We start from the raw sequence: 18,583 nt of genomic DNA on the forward strand, positions 1-18,583 counted from the left end.
ACGGCGACCTAAGCATTGACCCCAGCTGGGGAAGTGCGTTGGTGCAGTGGAAATATGTGTCGAATTTAATTTGCAAAAATGTTCAATAATTATTCTCTTAAATTGGAAAATACCTAGGCAGTCTATTACATTGATATTTGTACTATAGAAAAATGGATTAATGAACATGTCTGTGGAAGAAACTATTGTGTTTGAAGCTAAAACTAGCGACCACTAAGCTCATCCGCGAATCAAAGATGGATGCCGAAACGGGGGTATTCCCTGATATCAACAAACCCAAACAAGGTATATTCACACCTAATTAACTATTTCACGCCTATTTCAATAGCATATTTGTGTAATTTGTATTAATGTTTTCCTAGTAGAAAAAATTCTAAATTGACAAAAATCATAGGACACACACATCCCTGTGTAAATGTAATAAATAATCTTGGATTGAGCTGTCAGCCAATGAAAAATTACTATGAAAATTGTATGGTTTTTGTAATTAAATGTAATTTCTTATTTATTACCTGATCAATCGTTTGGTAATCAAATATTTTTGTCTTTTTATAAAGATGTGTTGGAATGATTTCCTGAAAATTATGTATTCTGATGTAGTGAGGAGAGTGATACTGATGAAAGAGAAAACAAATCTTTTGATTTATCCTAGACCTGGGATAGTTACTACTCAGTTCTACTACTGAATAGGGTCCAGTGCAAAAATTTCTAAAATGAATTGAAACAAATCTTCAATCTAAATATGAAAACAAAACAGTATCAAAGTTTTGTAGAGTTGTAATATTTGTGTACATTTTTAAGAACAGCTTACAAGATGCACACTTAATTTGAGAGATTTAGAGATTAAATAGGTCACAGATGATAATGGTAGGCTAGTTGCTATACTATCACTCAAGTTGCCTCCAGGCAGGGGGTGACATGTTCTTTTGTAAGATAAGTAAGTTATCTGGTTGTAATATGAGATGTTTAGATTGCATTGTGGATTAGTTTCAGATTAATAAAACCCTAAAACACCATACCTTATAGTTTGCTTGCTTTTCTGTAAGGCATGGGACAAGAACGGTAGAATAAGCTATATTCTGAAATTACAGAAACCAGACTTTGATAGACTTTTATAAGCTTAATTTCAATTTAATTGTCATAGACTTTTTTTTTGAGTTGTTATGTAATAACTTAATTGTATGCAATAAGAGGTCTACTCCCCAGTACACATTTTGTAAATGAAAATATTCAACAAGGAAGTTGATATAATTTAGTAGAAAAATCATCAGTGCATAGCTTTCAAGAAGTATTAAAGCCTATCTAGGTCAGACAAGATGCACTGAGTTTGAATTCCCAATTTCATAGGGTAATACACAAAAAAAACACATGTATCGAAGACTTCTTAAAGATGGGTTCCCTTATTTTCATTTATGAAAATGAAAATACTAATACTTATATGAATAGAAAGTAGAGATGTTCTTATGACATGGAAAAATACCAGTTAGCTAAATAAGAAGAAAATTACTAGCAGAATTCCAATAAGTGAACGATCAAGAAAGGTCAACAAACCTTTTTGCTTATCCAGACTGTAAAAAGACGGACATTTACCATTGGTTAAATCTCTTAATTATATGCAATAAGTACATAATGATATGATTAAGAATACATGATAATTCATTAGAAACACCAATTAATCAATTAGTTTGCTAAATTTGACACTAGAAAATAAGGAAGCCCATCTATAAATGTAAGTTTTTGTGGTTCTATTGACTTCAAAAATATGTTTCGTTAAGTTACCTCGAGTATCTCTCAAAATTTCAGTATAAATCTTGTTATTATCCATGATGAGCTTGGAAATGGGTCATAATGCAGGTACACGAATGAATTAATTACATAAAACTAATTATAAATATTGATTATTCTTTAGAATAAGCTTAAGCATTTAATTAGTTTAGATAATTTCTATTCAATGGCTGATGCCATGTTGTCATGCCATGTTGGTTTTAAAATATGAGCAATAATAGCTGATAGTGATCAGCTGTCTGTAATGTATCACTTTTTAAAATTAAAATCTCACCCCCTTTCCCTAGTCATATAAACATAAACGAGAACTGCAGTCTAGCACTAGGAAGATATGCTTCAGAGCATTTATGATTGTTCATGTCACAATAACCACTACTATCCATGTTAACAACATCTAGGAGAGTGTAAGTTTTCAAACTAAATTTTTGTTGAATCGTACGGGAATCGGACTTCATATAAATTCATGATACAGATGGCAGAAATGTAGCACAAGCTGTCAAGCTCAAAGCAATTTACAGCCATATACCTTTACAATTTTTTTTAACATATATGCTCTCCTGCAGTTTACTTAGGGTGGGACCTGTGGACTTGGTTCAGCCAGTCCCTGTGGTAGTTGAGTCACTGTGTTAATTCGATATAATGTATTTTAACTGATATCTATTTAGAGTTAATGTTCTTTAAGAATATTTAATACTCAGTCCACTGGTAATTTGATTCACTATTTTTTTTTTTTCAAAGTTTTGCTTTGAATTATTGATCTACAAAGTTTATATTAGTGCATATCAGACTCAGAAACAGGACTTAGATTTTTAGTTTTATCATAATGATAATACTTCATAATCTGACATTTAGAATTAGAACTCTATAAATAAATCAGACCATCACTTTTTCATAATTCTTTCTTTATCAGACTTGATAACAGATGTAGAAACAGTACCGTAGGTCTATTTAAATATCTTATTCTAATTCTGTAGACAAGCTTCTTTTTCTGGAATTCAAACTGTAAAGAGATGTGGACAGCATAGAGTTTCAGTTTATTGTCCCATCCGAAAGAATGGTCAATATTTTCAAAGTCAGCTAAATTCTGTCCTGTCCCAATAATACCAGTACTGGAAACTGCATAAAAAAAATTTTGATTCTACAAGCTTTAGACAGCTTTGAGACCTATTGTAGACTCAATGCAATTAGTTAAGAAGATTTAAAAGATGTATAATTACAGTCAAAGGCAAAGCTTTCTGTTAATGATAAATTTTTATGGAGAATGCAGGACAATTTCACTGTTCAAGCTTAGCTACTGCCACCTATGTTAATTCCAAGCGGCTTACAAGATTTTGAAAGACAAAAAAATCACTCAATCATTGTTTTGATTTTTAACAACGATTCAAATACTGGTTTTTTATTGGCTATTGAGTCAAGTCTTAATGCAGCTCATCTCAGCTATATTCCTTCAAAACATGAAGAGATTAGATTAAAACAAATAAGAACGAGTTATGAGGTTTTTCTCCAAGAGCAGCAATGATTTATTTTGCTGATTTATAGCTTATAAATTATTAATTTACAGGAGAACTGAAATAATTTTATGTTGATAAAATTAACACAGCTGTAAATGGTTGCACCATGTATACATGTGCAACATGAATTTATTATGAATTTATTATGCTCATTACTGTACATCAATGATATTGAAAGCTGCTATCGATTCAGTAAGATTCAATATCAGAGAGCTTAATAAGTTCATTTTGACTTTGATGTGTAAGCTAGATACAGTGAATTTATGTTTTTTCAGCATTAATTTTGATATATTAAAACCTGTCTAATAACAATTACAGATGGGATTTTGGTAGTTTTTTACACCACACGATCACAGTGACAGCTTGAAATGATTTGCTCACCACATGCTGATGTGTTAGATCTGGTTCTTTCAATATATGATATTGTCAAAGTAGTCTTTCCATTTTGAAATTATTTTGATGAAAAGATAGTTGTAGGTAGATAACTGTTACTGCTACCTAACCAAACTTATGGTAGACATAGATTATAAATTTGACATGGTAGGTAGGTAGGTAGATGACATGTTAACTTTCACATGATATCGCAAACTAGGTAGTTGTTGATAGTTGTAGTAGTTAGTACATAGTTGACACCGTGAGCATGTTGTATTATGCTTTGAGTTATACTCAAAACTTTTGCAAAATGACCTAAGGTGACAGTTGCAGTTATGAATTTACCATCGTATTGTTTTTTTTAATAACATTTCAGATGAAGATAAGCATCAAAGAATGGCCTCCTTAATGGACAAGCTTCGGGCTCGGAATCCACAACATAAGGTCTGGACTGATAGTAAATTGATTAAGACTCCTAATATGGCAGTAAGTATGATAGAGTTAATGTTTTATCTTAATTTCACTGTCTATCTTATTACAACAGTAACATTTAAACCCCATGGGATGGTGTCAGATGGATATATTAATTGAATTTCTCTCTCACTGAAATATATCGTCATATGATATTACTTTCATTTTCATGAGATTGAAATGACTATTGAATATTACTCTACAGGGTATATGTAATGTTTCTGACTAAAGACTTGGATTGATATAAGTTGCATGATGCAAGCTCACTCATTGGTCATCATTGAACACAATTGAAAAAATTCATTTCAATCCAAAATCTTGGTGTTCTTTTTATCTAGTGCTTAGTCTCGTCTCTAGAATTATTCCTAAATTAATAATTTGCAAAATTTCTCGCTCATTTCCTTCATGTTATTAAATATCTTTCTCATTTGGTTACTTTAGTTAAAAGTTTCGCTTATTGAACATGAATATTTTTTTAAAGGAAAAACGTCATGTAGAATCTACAGATAAAGTTCTGGTTCAGAATTGTTTGGATTCCATACAGAGAGCCATTAAAGGTGAGATAAATTTATACAATAAATTGTTTGAATTATTGATAAATAGTTGAAATATGAAAAGAAGTCTGTTTAATAGAATAATTTATTTGAATATTTTTAATTTTCAGTGTGCAATCATCAGTCGCTGCTAGAACGATTAGAATCTATAGCAAGACAAGTTGGACTTACATTCGGGACTGATAATGACTTACAAGTTTTTATTAGTTCTGATATGTTTTTTATTGAAATTCAACTTGAAAAAGGTGGTTTTATAAAAGATGTAAAAATAGTTCATCAAGGAGATCCAGTGGTTTGTATTTAAGTTATTTTCTTTATTGAAATAATTAGGGGAAAAAATGTGGTTTAGATTATAAGTACCACAGATCAAATCATTTTTCACACCTTCATTCTTTGAAGCCTCTGATAGAATTGCTTTTTTGATAGTCAAGGCATCGGATTAAATTCCTTATACCGGTACCTTGTAAAGAAACAGCAGTATTTTTGTGCAAATCTCAGAGGTCCAGTGGCATGATCCTAAGGATGTATAATATTTGTTCACATTTTTATTTCTAAGAGTCTGAAAGTTAAGAAAAGAATGATTACTGAAGGAGTTTTATACTGCTTCAATATTTACCATTTATCTTTTATCATTTCATTTATAGAGTTGTCCTGAGTTAACAGAGATTTTGCAGTAAGTTTATCTTTTTACTACAATTCACTTTGTTATAGGATGCCAGATGAAAAACTTAAGTCTTTGACCATGATATAAAAGACACAATCATGATAAAATAAAGTTGATCATCCAAAGAGGGTGGTATTGTGTGCATAATATAAAGCCTTGACTCTCTGGTAGGTAAACTTGAATTGTTGAGAGTATCTTTTAACCATATTTTTTCAAATTGAAAACAAAGCGACAGTTTGAAATATTATCTATGTAATTGTATTGATAGTAAAGTTTATATTTGTTTCTAGAGATGGAAAGTTTGATGAATTTATAACCCATCTTGAAGGTTTACAGAAAATTTATCAATTAACGGGTGATAAGTAAGTTTTCTTTTTATACCCACATATTATTATACTGACTCATTGACTTCTATTCTAATTATACTGCATTTGTCTTTGTGAACACATTGATAAAATAATGGATTTATAACTTGATTGACACAGTTATTTTTATATGCCCACATCTCTCTATGTGGACGTATGATATCGGCACCCCGGTCCATCCGTCCGTCCGTCTGTCCATTTGCTTGTAAACGCTCTAAAAACTAGATTTTTTGATGGAATCAAATGAAATTGGGTATGTGTATACATATTCGTAAAACGAAGATCAAGTTCGAGCTATTTTCGACTGTTAGAAGCAGAGTTATTGCCCTTGCCCCAAAATCTTGAATATTTACCATCCGCATGCCGTGGTGGGCGTATATGGCTGTGGTCCACTATCTTTTGTTTCCTTCTCCCATTTGACTAACTTCTAACTGATTACTCCATGTGCTAAATATACCATTTTCACTTACAGAAAAATTAAAACAAAGGGTTATTTAGCTTTACAGTCCATAGAAAAAGATCTCAACACTTTAGCACAGCTTCAAAGGTAAATATGGGCTATATTTAAGAAGGATTAAATTGCAATGGGAACAATACTTTGAAATTTTTTTGTGGGAAATATCTTTGAGACAAGATCGCCTTGCCTGTAATATCACACTTAGCCAAGTATTGCATTTAATGTACTCACAAGTATGAGAACTCATGATTGAAATTTCATTCAAATCAGTGAAATTTGAGAGCATGCAATAACTTTTACCCATAGTGCTTGGTATTCAGCAAATGTCTTCAGAATTTCAGATCAGTAACTAAATATATTTTTTTTTCAGTTCCACTATAAATGGAGTAGCCAGATATATCCATAAAACACCTTTGGGTATATTGCTACCTAGGAAAGGAGGTATGAAACTTTAAACTATTTTATAGTCAAATTCGCTCAACCAGTTTCTCTCCTCATATCTTCATATTTTCTTTTTGAAGCCTAGAATATTTTCAAAAAGGCTTTTGTGCCTGCCATGCAACAGAAGTGTTATATTCTTGTCACAGACAAATAATAATGGTTCAAATAGAATCCTTTAAGAAGCACAAAGGTTAAAAGACCTCATTAAAACATTTTAAAAATGATCCTTAAACAATAAGAATTGTGAAAGAGTAAAGAAGACCGGAATTGACTTTGTTATGTAAGTATTTGCCTTTTTTTTATAGGTTTACCAATGGAGTTGATGTATTTTGTCTCACCATATGATTTATTAGATAAATTAAGTAAAACTGCTCATCCGCTTACTCTGGAAGGTAGGTCTTTATTTCTTTCAGTAATTCCTTTGCACTGCAGTTAACCTTGTCTCTAAGCACTTGATAATGCTCAGATAAACATATGCTTACCCTTTTGGCAAGGATTGACAGAAATGTTTTCAAGAATTTATCGATTAACACGAAAAATATTTCATGTTACTTATGGAAAAGAAAAGCACATTTTTAATTGGGATAAAATTTGACATCACACAATTATTTTGTTGTCTCCTACTGCTAATGGTTATGTGGAAATCTTTTTGAACCAAAAATATTTTATTTTGCAGCTATAACAGAGTTTAATTTAGGGCAAAGAGTAACAATATGTATGGAACCAGGACCCCCTAAGAAACTACAAACTATGCCTTTAATGACTATTAATAAAACAACAGATGGCAAGAGTCTACCATCTTATACTAATATTAGTAACATCAATAGTCACTTACTACCAGCCTGTTTTACTCTAGTATTAAAACAACCTATTCCAGTATCTTTATCTGTTGTCCAGAAGATCCAGTCCATAACTAGTAAGTTGATTACAGCGGGTTATTGTTATTAAAAAAAATGCAAACTAGCAAAAAGATTTTTCTATCTACTTTTCATGAACTTGTTCATATGCAGTGCATTGGTTGTAGAGTTGAATATATATGTAGAGTAAGGAAGAACTTAACTAATGTTATATTGCTTTTTGTATAGATATAGAAATTGGTGAAGTTGGCGATGTGAAGCCATTATTAAATCTATTAATAGAGAAATATTCTCAGGGTAAAATACAACCAGATCAAATTAGACAGCTATATGTGGTAGGTATTTTCTGTCAAAGCTTGTTAACCCTACTCATTGAAAAATTTGTATTTTGAAATCTGTAAATTGTATAGTTATTATTGAAGTCAATATGTTCTGTTGTGACATAGCACTCGGCCCACAATAGAAAAAGTTTATTATATTATATTTTGTTTGGCATAGCTGGTTAAATAAGCATCAGAAAGTTTAAGTCTGGCTTTATTCTTGTTTCTTGTTTCTAGATAGTAATATATCACTCCTCACTGTGTTGATGGTCAGGAATTTCTTAAGGCAGAAAATTCGAACACTTGTTATTTTTTTTTCAGAACTTGCCAGATCAGCACCATACATATTTTATAAATGGTGTAAATGGTGGATCTTTAGATCAGCCAGGATTAATGGTATCTTCTGTTCCTTTTGTACATCCTACTAGTGTACCGAGAATATTGAACTGTTTACGACAGCAGTTACTTTTTAATACTGTAGTTAGTTCAGTTATTAGACCCAATTCTGTTAAAGGTAAAGTTTTTCTTAATGTATTATATCATTTTTCCCATTGACAAGATTTGCATATGCTCAGAACTTTCAAAGCTTAATTTAATTCATTCTAATTTATGTGGACATGATGCCCATTTTTTTCCATGACCATTATCAATACCAAAACAAATTTGTACAAGATGGTAAGACTTACCATACTGTCAAGAAACACTGTATTTATCTTTACCTTGCTTCATGCATTACTAAGATAAAAACAAAAACAAGGGCAGCTAGATGTCTTTAAAATCCCAAGAGAGGTCCTAAATTCCAATTCAGGTTGTTTTTTGATTGTGATAATTTGTATTTGTAGATGCTAAAAGTTCTGTAGTTTGTGAATTAACAACGATTTCAATGCAACAATTAACTGTAACATTTGAACATCCTGCTCATGATGACATAATATCAAGTAAGAAAATTTTCTTCTTTGAGAAACAGTTGATGAACATGTTGGACCCTTGATATTTTGGAAGTTCAAAGTTCAATTCTGGCAAGAGTCCCAGATTTCAGATTTTACACATTGTATTTTGTTTAATGTGTGGTATTATTTAGGGTTTGTTGACCTCACGAATTACCCTTCGAGATTATTGAAAGATACAATAAGAATTCTCATATGACTACCTCACAAATTCAACTTTTGTACATTTGTACATAAGCATTAAATAGATAGGTATATGTATAAAGATATAACAATAGTCCATTATCCTGACCAATTATTGAATGCAAGAAAGTTTAACTGGTCTCATTTTCTTTTAAACATACCTATAGTTTTTCGTTATTTATTTTCAGTTGAAATCGATCTAGGAGATATAACTAATTTAAAATGCAAAGTTGTGTCAACTTCGGAAGAGTCTCTGTGTTCTGATGATCTTGCCTCAAGAATATTTACTAGGTAAGAAAATCAAATGAAACAATCTTATGTAAACTTTTGTCAGTTTTGGTATTCGCTCAATAAAAACAAAAAAGCTGTGAGCTCTCCCTACCTTGATCTAAAGAATGTTAGCTTATAACTGTGATGGATCCAACTTTACTCTTTTTTTTATAAACCCACATTATAATATTGTCTTCGCACCTGTCCGTCCATCCACAATTAGCTTGTGAACGCAATAGAGACAACAGTTTTTATCTGATTTGAATGAAATTTGGTGTGATCATTCATATTCATGAGATCTTGGACAAGTTCGAAGTTGACTAACTTTTGATGAACGGTTTTTGAGTTATTTCCCTTGGTTGTGAACACAATAATGACTACAGTTTTCATCCATTTTCAATAAAATTTGGTGTGAATATTTATAATGATGAGACCTTTGACAAGTTCAAACTTGGCTATCTTTCGATGAACGGTTTTTGAGTTATTGCCCTTTGACCTGTCAAAATTTGGTTGTGAGCACAATAGGGACTACAGTTTTCATCCAATTTCAATGAAATTTGGTGTGAGTATTTATAATGATCTTGGACAAGTTCGAATTAGGCTATCTTTCGATGAACGGTTTTTGAGTTATTGCCCTTGACTTATGAAATACGTGTAAAAATTGGTTTGTGAACACATGCTGCATAATGAAGTGCTCATTTGTAGTTTTAAACAGACTTCTATTCAATTTAACCTATATATCTTTTTTTTTATCTTTTTAGGTGCATGTCAGTACCAATAACAGTTCGGACTATCTTTAAGAAAGGAAAAGATCTCCTTCAGAAAGCTACTGATGAAGCTAAAGCAGCTATGAGACCACCAGCAATTCCTCCACTAGTCATCAAGCCACGACCACCACCACCATATCTACCACCTCCTCAACAATTGACTCCAACGATGCTTCCTACAAATCAACAGCAGATGGACATGTATCCAGCACCACCACCATACTCCAACATTCGTTCAATGAGTCATGAAATGGTGTCTCCACCAAACTCAGTGGAGAAAACCACTCCTCTTTTAGCTAATTTGTTAGATCATGATGGTGATACGCCAACTGATTCCACCGATAGCCCAATGCTATCCAGACTCCTGGAGGAGCAGCCAACTGGTTCAGTGATAACACTTCCTCCAGGACCAATTCCTCAACCACATCAGCAGCAACAGCACCATCAACAACAGCATCATCAACAAATGCCATCACAGCCACAAATGTCGGTTGCACAACAGCATATGATGGTGCAGCAGCATCAGTTGTCATCCCAGCAACAACAAATGGCTTCCCAGCAACATCAAATGGCATCCCAACAACAAATGGCTTCCCAGCAACATCAAATGGCATCCCAACAACACCAAATGGCATCTCAACAGCATCAAATTTCATCCCATTCTCCAAGTCTACAGCAACAGAAAAGAATGCGGAAAAGACGTTCAGCTACTGATGTATTTACAGGACGCAGTCCAAAGCACAGAATAAGTGATAGTAGTGGTGGTTTTGATAGACTTGATACTTTTGATATGGACAATTCAAGTAGCCCTTTTGATGCGGGTGGTGGTGGGAGCATCGGAGGGAGTGCAGGCCTTGGAGGAAATTTTCAAGCCTCTGGATCTTTAGGCAGTGTCATTGATTTGACTGAAGATGCATTTAGCGGGGAGTCGAGTTTAAAGAAACTTGCTGATAGTGTTGATAATATTCCTCGTGAAATGAGTCGACAAGCCAGTATACCAGATTCAGAGCTGTCAGCTTTACTTGCTGAAGGTGAAGTTGGTGGTAGACCTTTGATTTCTAGAAGTTCACCACAGAATTCAAAAAACGAGAAGGCCTCTATCTCTCTTGAGGGTCTCCTCAGTGAGGTGGGAGATAACGACGAGGCGGATGACCCTATTCTTGCCAGCCGACATTTGGTTCCAGCCCCAGGGCCTAGGTCGGACAATCAAATTCAAGCAGATACGTACAACTCAACGCTTGATGTCAACTTACGCAACGAACTCTTTGGAACTGATTTGGAAACGTCTAAAAGTGTCCAGCAACTTATGACACACCGCGTTCCTCAGTCCCATGATTTGTTGGATTCTAAGTATAATGCCATATATGGCAAAAGTAGTGCAAAAGTGAACTCTGATCTCTCAACTGATAAGAAAGAAATCACTGGTATTTTTGAAAAGTTGGAAAATCTTAAGGGTGAACAGTTGAAAAAAGAAAAAACTGAGTCAGTGGATAGAGCCGAGTCTGGAGGTAGTATGAAGTTAAAACTCTCTACCTCAGGTTTTCGTGGTGGAGAAGGTCGTTTGATATCTTCGCCTGCTTACTCTAGTGAACCGGTAGTGACCAAAAAGTCAGGATCTTGTACATTTGATTTTACTAGTGATGAATCAGATGAAGAGCCACCTTCTTTAGGTTATTCTAGTTCAGACCGTTTGTCTATGACTGTTTATTCTCAATCACCAACAAGACTCTCAATTTCAAATAAAGCAAAAAACTCTGATTCCCTGCTCAAGAAAACTGAAAAATATAAACGAAAAGAAGCCAAATACAATTTAAAAGGTGATTCTGTGAAGCGTAAAAAGTTAAAAGATGAATCTAAAAAGGAGAGAAAAAAGCGAAAAATGACTGAAGGTCAGGCTGTTTATCATTCTGTGGAAAGTGATCAAAGAACGGTTACAAAATTGAAAATCCGTGTGGCTAAAGAACCAACAGTGGTTTTGCCAGATTCTCCTGATAAGGATAAATTCGGAGATAGTGTGAAGAAACAAACTGTGGAAAAATATGTTGTTTCTCGTCAAGATTCTAAAGAATCATCGAAAAGTCAGAAATCTCTCCATCGTTCAAAATCTTCATTGAACTCTCAGGGTAGTTCAGAAAGTGGTAAAGCTGACCCTAAATTAGCTAAAGCAACAATCCGTTTAAAACCACTTCAAATTCCAAACCCAGGTTCATCAGTGACAGTTAACGCAGGACAAAAATCAGGTAGTGCTTCAGGAAAATCCTTCAGTGAAATCAAATCTGTGAAATCTAGTAGTTCTAATAAGACAGCTAATTCAGGAAATCGAACAGCATCTCCAAGTATTACTAGTGCTTCTTACAAAAGCCCAAACTCCAATTTTGGGAAAAACACTTCACCTAGCGTTGGAAACACAGGACAAACAGCATCATCACCCATTCTTATTGGAAGTGGGAAGAATGCTTCACCTAGTATCTCAAAAAGTGTGATATCTCCTAATCTGAGTGCTACTAGTAAAATTTCTTCTCCCAATCTCAGTGGATCAGGGAAAATTAACTCACCTAGTTTAAGTGCTTCGGGGAAAACATCCTCTCCAATTTTAAGTGCTTCGAGTAAGTCATCTTCTCCAAGTATTAGTGGACTTGCAAAATCCTCTTCTGTGAATAAAACTTACAATTCAGCAAATAAATCAACATCATCCAGTTTGTCAAAATCTGGATCAAGCTCATCCAATAAAACTTTGTCTAGTTCTAAATCAGGAAGTAATTTGAACTCTTCACGCTTAAATTCAAGCTCATCTAGTAAAAGTTCTGCTCTTTCGAAGTCCTCATCTACCTCAAGTTTAGGTAGTGGAAGTACCAGTATGTCAATGTCAGCTTACCTTCCTAATGCTCCATCTGCTAGTAAGGTTGCCCGTCTTCCCCCTATACCTAAACTATCTTCTTCATCTAAATCTGCTTCTCAAGCTTCTTCCATCTCTCATTCTTCTGCTCTTCACTCACCACCTCCTCAAACCTCGGCTTACACCTCCACCTCTCATTCTTCATCTCAATCTTCTAATTCCACCACTGACTCCAGCTCCAATTCCTCTCATAAAAATAAATCCAATATGCAACCTATGGCTAGAGCTCGTAAAGGATCTCTGTCAGCTGTTATTGACAAACTTACTAAAGCTACTGGTACTACCAATTCTGTGAGTGACGGTTCTGGTCAAAGTGATGCTCCAGTGAGTCGCGATCCAAGGATTAACAATTCCAAATCTGACAAAATCTTAGATAGAAGTGTTCAAAATGAAAAATCGAATTTTAGTGATAAAAAAGTGCCAAGACCTGATTCCATAAATATTGATAAATTTGGAAACAAACAAAGATCACAAGAAAATTATGTCTCTAAGCCTGTTCAGAAATCACCAACGACCAATAAAATGAACAAAAGTGATTACAATAAAAGAGCACTTATGAACTCGGATTACTCCACTCACAATAAACCTCGATCTGTATCTGACACAGTGTCATCATCCCCACGTCTTAACAGCATATTAACTTCCTCAAAATCTCCAACTACAAAATCTAGTCCTGTTGGAATCCTGAAAAACTCTCAAACAAATTATAATAGTGAAGAGAATCGAAATGTAAAGATTTCTGATTCTGGGAATTTTAAACGTGAAAGATCTCATACACCAACAATACTTTCCCAGCGTGAGGACCCTCGTTTAATACGCAATAACTCTAGTACAAATTTAAATTCCAGTGCTGACAATTCTAAAACTGAGACGGAAAAACAAAAAGTGTCTGTGCCATCCAATATAGCAAGTCCCTCAGAGGGAGCCCTTGATCTCTCTTTATCTGATAAAATCATTCCGACTTCAAATGTTGCACCCAATCAGGGGCTAGCATTTGTTTCAGAAACTACTAAATTTAATGGAGAAGTGACTAAAGTTGAAAAGGCATCACCGAAACCACCTACGCTAAAATCTCAAATTCCACAAGTGAGAGATAATAATATAATATCAGAGATCCCTAAAAACAAAGCGCCAACTCCAAGTAAAGGTAGTTTTAGTCCACGAAGTGATGCAAGCAGTCCTGAAATTGGTTTAATCATTGACTGTCCAGCATCACCAGATGAAGATTTGACAGCAATAGATACAGGACCAAAGGGAGAAAATTGGGTGAAATCAGACAGTATGAGAACTGTGCAAACTCCCCCTTCAGTAAAGACTCTTTTAAAAACTACCCCTTCAAAAGATCCCACCCCACCTGTTTTAACAGCTAGTCCCATCTCAAATTCCCCTTGTGAAATAGATGATGATTTGATGGATCAAGCCTTGCTGGGTCTAGGTGAATAGTAAGCCATATATAACAATACCACAACATATTTTTAATATTGAAATATATGAATAATTCAGAAGTGAAATATTCAGTTTTATCTACTATTACTGAAGTCAAGTTTTTTTATGCAAATAACCTCTGTACAGCTAAAAAGTTTTTTGGACTGTTATCTAGTTCTGAATACTCAATTTGCAGTTGATAAAATTCATGCTCGGCTTCCAGTAATACATTTAAAATAGAAAGTATCACTTGAATTAGAGAGATATGATATAGAATATTGTTGCGAGGTCAGTTGAATTTAATCTGGATACTCTAGGCTTGAATATTTTTAGAAAAATATTCAGTTTTTGTGAAATATGTTAAAATGATGATTTTTATACTGTAACTGGAAACAATTTGATATGATTAACATTTGAATAAATTGCCAACATGGTTGAAACGTCAAAATATATTTGTTAACGTAATTGTTATCCATATATTTGTGTCCAGATATGTAGTGCCCAATTACTAAATGCTGCTCAAAAAAGCTTTTTATACAGGTACTATCTAGAAATATATAGATCATTAAGAGACCATTTTGCTTTCCTGTGTACTGAAGAATTACCATTGTTTATTTCTCATCATAAAATTCTTAATTTTGTCCTTATACTATGCCTAGATAAATTTGAATGAAAAAAGTGTCAAATGAATTATTGAATTAATTCTTGTTCAGAAATCAAGAGAAATTTTATGACATATAACTTAGGAGCTGTTTCAATTTTTGATCTAACATATTTATGGATAAAGCAGCGCTCGTTGGCGTTGAATATCAACCTTGCTCAGTGACAATATTTTCTTAACTATTAGGCTGGGTTAATAACATTAATTAGTCAATGACACATATTTTACGCTACGGTTTGTCCTTATTGGTTACATTGATTCTGCTGAGCAGATAATCTGGAATATTGAGAAAGTTTGTTTTTTTTAACTGTGAATCAAATTATTCTTTAACTCTTCTAGTGCTGGCTACTTCTGTTTTCTTAATCCAAGATTTTCATTGGTTACTTTAGATAATTTCTGCAAGGAGAGGCCTTTTTAATTCTTAATTTATATTATAGTCATATTTATATCGATATTGTGCATTGTTTTCATGATAATTTAGATTTTTATTTCAAAAGTATAACTTTTGTATATACAGTATATTATGCCTTTTGATCTGTTGTGAAATGTAGTCTTTTTCTTAAAGGTTTCCTTCCCATAATGTATAGTCTGTTTGTAATATGTTACTGTAAGTAAGAAATGATGTAGGTATAGTTATCATTGTTTTATATTATTATTATGTACAAAATGTCTTATGTTAAAAAATGAAATGATTTCATGATAATGAACATAAATCTATAAAACATGACCTTATTGTTATTTTAATGAGCTGATAAGATCTCATCATCAACTTCCCTTTACAAAATGAAACTTCTATGACTGGTTTGTATGCAAGATAATTTAATGTTATCTTTTAGTGATGTCCGTTCGCATTTCTTGTATGCACGATAGGTGCTATCATTCTGATATTGATGAAACTTGCTATGCAGTCAAGTTTACACTGAAAGAGATGTCAAACCGATTTCTGGAAAGCAATCGCCGGAATTCGCTTTCATTTTAACGCATTGAATTTGGTCATGCTACACTCTGAAGCAGTACAAAACGCATCACACTGACTGCACTATAAACGGTATAAACCAATGCACCCTGAACATCCTCTCATTGGAACTTCTCGCAGGTAAAGATCATTCATTCCAAGATGGATGGCCTGTGAATCATCATGATCATAGATATAAATGGCAAACTTTCTTCAGGTATAATTTACGCCTTTTTTGATAGTGAAACAGTTTTGCAAAAAAAGCGGAATGCCCCTTTAAAAAGGTAAGGTGTTTTTAATCTGTGATATAAGCAAACAATAATGAATTACTCAAGTATCTATCTTCTGATTGGATAATTTGAATTGTGTACCCTCTACAAACATCAGTCATATGATGCTTCAAATAAAATGCAGCATTTTTCAAATATTTTATTTATAATATCACTTTTTCATTTTTTTCACTTTTTCTGAGCTTGTAACTTTAACAGAGAGTCTTTTGCTTTTCCTCGAAGTTGGTTCTTTCAACTTATCACTGTTCTTTTCACTCTCATCTATACTCCTTGTGGAAGAACTAACATCTTTCCTTTTAGATTTGTAATTATTACCTCTCGGTGTCACCACTTCCAATTGATTCCAAATATCTTCTTCTAAATCATCTTCAGCTGTCATTGTCTCGTTCTCGACTTTTGTCTCATTCACCCCATCATCCTCAGTCATATCAATACCTTCATCTAAACTTTCACATTTCCAATTTTTATGTAAAAGTAAGCAATTCAGTCTTGACTTCAAATAAAATTTGTGCATTAGTTCCCTTGAAACAATATGATGTATTCGAACAAATCTATCAAGTCCACAAGTAACAACTAGAGGCATAGTTGGATGACACTGGATACTGCGCACAGAACCTGCAAATCCTTTATATTTATGTACGACTCGACCTTTTCTGAAATCTAGCAAGGCTGTTTTACCTTGAGTGTTTCCCACCACAACCTGATCAGACTGTGTGTGGCATATTCCAATTGCCATTAATGGATACTCGTCAAATGACATGTCAACTACAGGTCGACGCTGTGGTGTACGTGGATCATACAAACGTACTTGATGATAACCAGTACAAGTCACAATTTCTTGACTATTTGGTACAAATTGAGCACCCAGAACTTTAACAGGAACACGGAGATTCAACCAATCATTCCTAACATTTTTAGCCATAAATATTGGTTTCTGTAGATTCTGCAAATCCCATATTTTTAAATCATTTTCGTCTCCACCAGCTGCGATCAAATTTTCATTGTGAGTATTGTGAACCATGCAACATAGTTTATCACCTGCTTCAAACGATTCTACATCATACTTTCCATTCCAAACTTTGACCAATCCTGACTCTACTGCTGTGATGTAGTTATCATTTATCCGAGATAAGCCCTTCAAAGGTCCAGTTCCGCCTGACAATTCAATGCGACTTCCTATCTTTTCCTCATTGTTTACAAAATCGAAGGTGTGAATTTCCCTATTTCTTAAACCATAGTAAAGATTCTGTTGACTCGATCCCTCCCAACACATAGCCAATATTTCCTTAGATCTGTCTGCACACTGGACGCTATTCAAATTGTTCCATGTCGATCGATTAACGTCTATCCCCTTTAATAACCCGGTTTCAGAACCAACCAACATGCTATACACGGAGGCTGCCATCTTGTTTATTACGGAAGTAGATAATATTAAGGTCCGCACTGAACGAAGATATCATCCAATCAGTAGCAATTAATCGGGCGGCAGAAGTAATGGCATTGAAAGCGCGAACTGTGACTACTGTTTAACAGTTAAAATAACATCATTTTTTTATTTAGGGTAATCAATTAATTTATTAGGTAACAGTAAATTGGAAGAGACAATAATCCAATTGCACAATTGCATAGAATGATGATTTTTTTCCACTTTCTGTACTCTCAATTCAACGACAATTAAACATGCCCCTCCCTTCGGGCTCGGTCCTCTTCTTTTTTCTTATTCCTATCCTAAAATATTTCTTCAATTTAAGTTCAATCTTTTTTCAATCTTCAGAACCTCAGTATCACTGTATTTGTCACAGAGAATCCCCACCCATTCAGAACCACTACTTAGCCAGAGTCTACCGTTCTACCATGATTACTTACGGTACTTCCAAAACTAAAACACAACAAAAGTCAAAACAGTAGTGACGAAAGTAGGCCTACACTGTCACTAACTAACTATGCTAAATTCACCTTATCTTGTACTGAACATTTATCTCTTTATTTGTGACCTTGGCCAGTGCTTTACATAGAAGTTTTTAGGAACTTCTTCACTCCTAACACTAACTTTAGAGGACTTTTCCAATGACATTAACACAACATTTTATTCTATGACCAAATAAGGCCGAATTCCATGTGTACCCAACTTAAATAAAAGCTGCAATATCCAACCAAAATTCTTTACCTTAGATGGTCCAATTTTCCGCTAACTTGTGATCTCAATCAAAAGCCTAAATATTAATAGATAAATCAACCTGCATGTTTATATAAATATTTTTGAAGCAAAGAATATTTTGCTCAGTAAATGGCATTTTTTTTATTTTTAGGACTAGTCTTCAAGAATGGTTTAGTTAAAAATAAAGAAGAGACAGTACCATTCATTCTCATCAACATCTCATCTTTTTGTAAA

General features: G+C 33.7%; 2 protein-coding genes across 2 annotated transcripts; one reads left to right on the forward strand and one right to left on the reverse strand.

Moving 5' to 3' along the window:
* Nucleotides 1–236: 236 nt before the first annotated feature.
* LOTGIDRAFT_166056 (hypothetical protein) lies at nucleotides 237–14,303 on the forward strand (the record flags this gene model as incomplete). Its single annotated transcript, XM_009063098.1, has 15 exons — nucleotides 237–285; nucleotides 4,045–4,154; nucleotides 4,621–4,696; nucleotides 4,804–4,985; nucleotides 5,338–5,366; nucleotides 5,648–5,719; nucleotides 6,195–6,269; nucleotides 6,550–6,620; nucleotides 6,926–7,012; nucleotides 7,297–7,536; nucleotides 7,706–7,812; nucleotides 8,119–8,311; nucleotides 8,640–8,735; nucleotides 9,116–9,218; nucleotides 9,959–14,303. 15 exons carry the CDS (start codon nucleotides 237–239, stop codon nucleotides 14,301–14,303), a joined length of 5,835 nt encoding a protein of 1,944 aa, XP_009061346.1.
* A 289-nt stretch (nucleotides 14,304–14,592) lies between these two features.
* On the reverse strand, nucleotides 14,593–17,596 carry LOTGIDRAFT_234800 (hypothetical protein; the record flags this gene model as incomplete). The annotated part of the gene is made up of 2 exons (XM_009063099.1): nucleotides 14,593–14,934; nucleotides 16,478–17,596. 2 exons carry the CDS (start codon nucleotides 17,594–17,596, stop codon nucleotides 14,887–14,889), a joined length of 1,167 nt encoding a protein of 388 aa, XP_009061347.1. The 3' UTR covers nucleotides 14,593–14,886.
* Between the last annotated feature and the right edge of the window lie 987 nt (nucleotides 17,597–18,583).

The sequence above is a fragment of the Lottia gigantea genome, assembly GCF_000327385.1.
Source record: "Lottia gigantea unplaced genomic scaffold LOTGIsca_55, whole genome shotgun sequence".
NCBI lineage: Eukaryota > Metazoa > Mollusca > Gastropoda > Lottiidae > Lottia > Lottia gigantea.